Source organism: Phoenix dactylifera, chromosome 7 (genome assembly GCF_009389715.1).
Source record: "Phoenix dactylifera cultivar Barhee BC4 chromosome 7, palm_55x_up_171113_PBpolish2nd_filt_p, whole genome shotgun sequence".
In the NCBI taxonomy this organism is placed as follows: domain Eukaryota; kingdom Viridiplantae; phylum Streptophyta; class Magnoliopsida; order Arecales; family Arecaceae; genus Phoenix; species Phoenix dactylifera.
In genome coordinates this window covers 961,534-968,323 of record NC_052398.1, presented here as the reverse complement: position 1 = coordinate 968,323, position 6,790 = coordinate 961,534, and the positions used below count along the sequence as shown (strand labels likewise).

Here is a 6,790-nt window from a genome sequence, read left to right as displayed (position 1 = left end):
CGAAAAAGGTTCACATGCATTTTGCTTGTATCTGAACTGAGCTCTTAGTCCATTGCATCCTCTTGGTTATATACAAGAGAGGTCAAGCACTCTATCCCAGCCTTGAATTGGGGGGGTAGAACTTGGGGCCTCCCTTTGGATAATCCTGCTTCATCTTCAGAATTGGAAACATGATCTTTAGTATTATAGAATATAAGATCTCGTTCAGCCATATCAATCAAATCTCTCCCATTCTATTCATGTAGGAGAGGAAGAAAAAAAAAACTCATTGGTTTTTTTTTTAGTTCTATAAATATAGACCTGATCTCGCATGCATTCATGTGAATCTTGTTAAATTGCACAAGATTGTCCAAATGGACTCTAAATGGATGGTTTCATCTACGAATTCAGCAGGAAATATAATCCAATTCTACCGAATTACCCTAACAAGCCCTATAAGAAAAACAGAAATATGCATATAATTAGTTAGATACATTTGGCCTTCACAAGATGCACTTAATTTCTTTTATAAATATTATTATTATTAGTATTATATGTTGATCAACTAGATATGAAATATACTACATTATTGGCCAACGGCTGAGGATAGCCATACACGTCCAGAGTCGGATTTAAATACCTCTTCAGTAGCAGGCCGATAATAAGTCTGGCCATCGAAGGCTTTGTGGGGAGCAAGCCCTCCTACTTTTTGATCGAGATGTGCATTGAGGTCCATGGACCAGGTGATGCTCTAGTACCGTCCATCATTTATAGGCCAAGCCAAACTTCTTTTGTGGGAGCAATCTGGATGGAAAAATAAATTCCATACCGGATAACCATATTCAGTGAAGAAGGTAGATGAAAGAAATAATAAAATAATTGATGGGAATCATATTTATTTATCTGAGAAAGAAGATAATAAAAATAACAAACAAATACCACCATAGATGGTATTTGTTTTCCCTCGGTTACCGAGTCGAGGTAATCTAAATATATTATTTTTTGACAGATGTCGTAACTTATATTATATTAATATTTCTATTAATTATATGTGATACTTAATATCAGTACATTAATATGTTATAAATATAATAAATATATGGATTAATAGTTTATAATAAGAATACATTTAATATTTTATATATTCATTAATAAATAATAAATATTTATTAATCATCAATGAATCTAATATAAGATTTAGTAATAATTGATATATTTATTTATATATCAAAACATACTAAATTTTATTTATAATAAGAAATGTAGTTTCTAATATATGTATAATTAATTTAAAAATATTTAAATTTAATCGTATTTATGTAATTATATGTATAACTTATGTAAATATATTTTTAAAATTCGAAATAGCTAATACTACAGCATGTGTGTAAGTGGGCCATAAATATAGAACAAATGAACTCAAAAAATATTATTATTATTTGACTTGTTTATTTAAAAATATCGTTAGAAATTTGACCGTTTTTCCGTATAAGATTACCACCAACCAAACATAGTAATGTTTTCTCATGCTTTTTTTTCAAAAATAATTTTTCTACCATCAAAATATGATAAAATTTTTTTTTTTCTATAATTATGTTTTTAGATATATAATTTTCAGAAATTCTCGAATTATTTCATGCATACTCTATCCAAATGAACCCTAAAATTTTAGCTGCCATCGGGGATCGGTCTCGCCCGATTTGGCCCACTACTCGAAAAACTGATGGGGGTCTGCTCCCGACAAAAGCTTCGAAAAGCCGCAAAAGATGAGAAGTCTTTCTCCCTCCGAAGTGGATGGGATGGGAGAAGAAGGGGAAAGACAAAGCCTCCCGGATTCTCCTCGGTTTGTCGATCCCATCCATAACGGATATCATCAATACTGTTACAGTCTCCCCGGAAGAAGAGAGAGAAAAAAAGGGAAAATAATGCATATCAGTTGAAAATTAATAATATTTTCAAAAGAATGTCAGGAATATTTTACACAAGAAAACTATGCCTTGCTTTTCTTTTTCTGTTCTGATCCTTTCTGACAATATTTTCAAAAGAATTGGAATGTGCAGCTGTTAGAATCCATTTTAATTGAGTCGAAAATTTTGATATGTTTCATGGCAACTTGGTTGCATTTATTTCAATCCGAGATCCCGGTGCAATGTAAACCTCAAATGACAAAACTATCTTCCTTAAACCTCAAATGACAAAAGAATTGTTCAATTCATTATTGTTCAAGGTCGCAACTGACTTCCACTTCCAGTGACCTTCCCCCAACCAAGCAAAGATAAATTGAAGGCAAGCTTAGAATTGATGAACTGGCGGAGCCCAAGGTCCACCCATGCGAACAAGACGATAGCGGGCAAAGGAAGAGGCCAATTAGTGTAGAGATTGATAGCATGAAGTTGGAAAGAAATCTTGGACAGTTCAGAGTTATTGCAATCAAGCAGGTTACGAGTATATAAGATGGCCGGGGCCCGAAATCACTGCATTAGTTGATGTTGGCGTCGGAAGACAACTTCAAATTTTGCAATGCGCCCTTTACAATTTCAAAAGAATATATAAAATAATACATCTCAACAGCCCAACATCTAGAATATCTGCAAAAGAGTGGGGGAAATAGGGCTGTAGCTTTCTGAAAAATGCCAAATTAAAGAAGAAATCTCTTGTGAAAATCAATCCTGTTGTTCTGTAGCTTTCCCTTATTGCTGTCTTAATTGTCAAATAGCATAGATAACAAGGAATTAGTTATGAATCTTTTGCGTAAGATTTCTTTGCTGCATAAGCTTTCTCTTTCCTAATTTTTAATCAAATCATTATGGAAAAAAATTACCAAGTTATATATATATATATGTGCGCATAAAATTTCCAAGGTCGCACTAAATAGCTAATGGATAGCATCTAGCTCCACTATCACATGGAAAGTGGAGTTTTCACGTCATTGGAAGCATCAACTTAGGAACCGGGCATTCTCCAGACTAGGAAAAAAATATGGTTTTCCAAACCAAGGAGGCACGTACATATAGATAATTTCGGAGCTTTTGCCTGACAGTAGATTTACAAGTATCACAGTTAATAATTAGTATAGTTGAAGAGAAGAGTAATATTGGAATGAAGAAAACCATCAATCGGACATTACCTTTTAAAAGTGATACATCAAATCTCAAGATGATCTTGTCATCTTATGATTGATACAGGACGCTACATTTTTTACAGGTGGGTGGCTGCAATTAAATTGAGCTAGCAATTGTCGAGTTTTGCCTACCCTCAACGACACCTGCCTAATATTATTCCCTTTGCTACGTCTTCCTTGCAACTAATTATAGAAAAAGGCCAACCTACCAACATGCATAAAGGCGGTCGACAAGGAAATTTGCAACTTCAACACTATGGCTTGAAACTTTCCACCTCTACAATCAATATATATATATATATATATATATATATATATATATATATATATATAGAGAGAGAGAGAGAGAGAGAGAGAGAGAGAGAGAGAGAGAGAGAGCGAGCATTAGAAAAAAGAACATCATGCTAGATGCTCCCATGAAATCCTTCCTAATATCTTCACACAATCTAAAATAATCATCATTCATAATTTTTTTCCATTGAAGATGGAATAGGCTACATAGCCCAATTAACGTAACACCAGAGAATCAAAACAGCCATTGCCCGCACCAGTTTAAGCCATGTATGGAAGAGGCACAGGCATATCTTACCCACCCAAGCATTCAAGAATCAAGATTGCATGCTCATGATCCTTCTTCGTTCAGGATAACCTACTATCTTCTAGCTGTTGGCGGACGGCATAATAAAGAAAATAATGACAAACAACATAAAAGTTCAATTACGACAAAATAATTGGAATTAATTGTGAAGAAAATATTGGAATTAATATTTCCCCATCAGTAGCGTCTATCATAAAACAACAGGGAAATACCATTCTTTTTTTATGGTCCTCTCCAATTCAACTACATCACCATCATCATCATCAACCCCATCCACAGAACACATACTATCAAAAGTGAACGAAAATCTTACCAGTTCAGCCATATATACGAGACGTTCATGCACTAAAAGTCAGTTATCCTAATCAATTGCATTAATATTTTTCATCATCATCCACCCAAAAAACGCCCCCAAACTCAAAGTTTGAAGGAAAATATTGGGATCTCATGTATGGAAACATGAATATGGACGGATGCATGGAAAACACATGGCCTTCCCCCTCGTCTTACCAGATTGCATCATCATTTCTTCATACATAAAGGAAAAAAAAGGTTAAAAACTAAAAATCCTCGAGGACCGAAGACCCTTCAAAAATAAATCACAAAAAGCCCCCGATCAAACGTTAGTATTGGACAAAAGAGGAGCGAAGCTACTGTACGAGGGGTCCTTCTTGCAGGGGGAGGATGAGGCGCGGTCGGCGAAGAGACGGAGGAAGGCGTCGAGATTGAGACCCTTGAACCGGTCCTCGTCCCGCTCGAGGGCGTCGACGACCCACCGGAAAAAAGCCGGGTCGCATGGAAGCGCAAGACCGCCGGCCGGTTGGAAGCCGTACTCCTCCTCCGCCCGGTCCAGCAGCGACGCGAAGACCGGCAGGTTCAGGAACCGAGTCGGGATCACGAACCGCCGCCGCTCCGGGCCCACGTACACGGCCACGAATCCGGCCCGCACCGGCCGGTTCGAGCCGGAGTCCCACTCCAAGGGAGAGGAGCGCCGCTCTCCGCTGCCGCCGCGGAGGCTGAGGGACCGCCACCGCTTCATCACCCGCTTCAGCTGCACGATCTGCCGTATCTTCACCACCTTGTTGATGGCCGTCGCCATATTTTTTTTTTAAAAAAATACCAATAAGACACTGAAAGAAAACTATTATTATCGTAGAAATAATTTCGAAGAAACTCACTCACTCTTTCTTCTTTCTCTTTTCGACGATGGAGAGGGATGGGTTGAGGAGAAAGAAAGAAATGATTTTGAGAAGCTGGAAAGTTTATAGTGGCGAGCGAATGGAGCTTGAAGAGGTGAAGGAGGGCTTAAATATTAGAAAATAATAAGTTCATGGATATACTAGAATACCCTTCTGTTTATATCCGGATGAACATGTATCAGCATCTTGCCAAGTCAATTCAGTATACGCCTGTGCCTTTTCTGCATCATCCCTGCGGGGGAACAAAATCTGAAGGCAAAGAATTGATTATATTCTGATCGCATAATTTACCAAGCCTTCGTGAAATCCGAAAAATTCTGATGGCAAGGTAATGAGTCGCGTGTGTGTACGCAATGAAATAAAATCAATTTATTTTGAATAGAAGAATCGAGACAGATTTATTTTTTCAGAAACTGCTTTATTTAGCAGATTTGCTTGTATCTCATCATAGTCAAACTCTTTCTAAAATCTCCATCATTATATAGTCGATTTTTAGCAAGCAGATTTTTCGGGCTTTTTTTGGTTGGTACATATTTCTTAGATATTTGACCAGTCGTAAATTGTAGACCGCTGGTTCTTTGTTTACTGCTGCCACTAGTTAGGCATTAATAGACAAAGTATATTTATTTCTAAATAATATCAGGGCCATAGTTATTTATACAATATATACAGTATGCCGGTACAAGGAAGGCTACCACAATCTTTGACCAATCAGCTCTTCCATTTTTTTTTGGTACAATCCAATAAGCTCTTCTATCAATTGCTATTCGCTGAGCAGGCCAAAATTTATTCTGGATGCACACTTCAAGAGTCCCTGCGCAAGTGCTCCATCCATCTTGTACTACTTTTTTAATCTATTCTGGTCCTAGCGAAGATCCAGTTCTGTTAGTCCAGTCATTGCTGATGGGTTCGCATCAGTTATTGGAGTAGTTGCATAGATTTGCGTCATATAGTCATTGGAGGATTCTATTTCTATCCGGTCATTCTCAACTAAACTGTATTTTAATCAATATTTTATATACCCCAATACTTCTCAAGATTTTTAATCGCCAGTGCTAGTGGTCGACACATCATTGTACGGCTCCTGCCGAGATTAGATTCCAAATATTCAGATAGAATGGATGGCTCTTGTGAGGAGGAGATGGAAGCCGGATGGCTTCGTACGACCTTCCAACTACCCTGGAAGATTGATACGGCCAGAATGCCGTTTAAATCCATAACAAATAGCGATGTATTGGATTAATATAGGGACTGAAATCAAACAGGGTGAAGCTGCTGCTCGCTGCTTGCTGCTTGCTGCTTGGAAAAGATAAAGAATGCAGCAGCCTGCGATGCCTAGGAAGGAGGGCAACCCAGGTGCACCGTTACCAGCGCGCGTAACACTCGGATTTAACTATGAAAGTATCCCTCCAAATCTATATAGAAATCATTTATAAAATTTTGGAAATAAATGGAAAAACGGGAGGATAGCCTCCTGCCAGAGGAACGAAAAGATTGATAAAGTTTATAAACGGGAGGATAGCCTCCTTCGTCGCACGGCACTCTGGAGAGTTTCCGTGGACATCTATAGGAGATATTTCTGCAGATCTGTACTCTTTACTTTATCATGATCAGGCAGAATGTACTCACTTTAGAGCTATATAATTTGCCGTTTTGATAAAAAAAAAGACGATAAATTCCACCCGCCTTAGCAAGCAAAATAAAAAAATAAAAAAAGACAATAAATAATTAAAAGGATGCGTCGACCAATAGGAGGATGACAGGTAATGCCGGGAAGGTTGGCCCGGCGTGGGGTCCACTGGCGCGGGCGGCGCTGACCGACATTCGGAGCAGAGTTCGGAGTCGGGCGTAGATTCGATTCTTTGTTGGACCGGCGGTGGTTGTCCGACCGGC

General features: G+C 38.1%; 1 protein-coding gene across 3 annotated transcripts; it reads right to left on the bottom strand.

Moving 5' to 3' along the window:
* Positions 1-4,057: 4,057 nt before the first annotated feature.
* LOC103715531 (auxin-responsive protein SAUR50) lies at positions 4,058-5,191 on the bottom strand. Of its 3 annotated transcripts, none has more exons than XM_039127854.1 (2): positions 4,877-5,190; positions 4,058-4,776 (listed from the first exon to the last, which is right to left on the bottom strand). In XM_039127854.1, exon 2 carries the CDS (start codon positions 4,735-4,737, stop codon positions 4,315-4,317), a length of 423 nt encoding a protein of 140 aa, XP_038983782.1. In that variant the 5' UTR covers positions 4,738-4,776; positions 4,877-5,190; the 3' UTR covers positions 4,058-4,314. The 3 variants fall into 3 exon arrangements, with proteins under 3 accessions (XP_038983782.1, XP_038983781.1, XP_008801409.1); XM_039127853.1 differs by having other exon boundaries at positions 4,881-5,178; XM_008803187.4 differs by having other exon boundaries at positions 4,058-5,191.
* Positions 5,192-6,790: the final 1,599 nt, after the last annotated feature.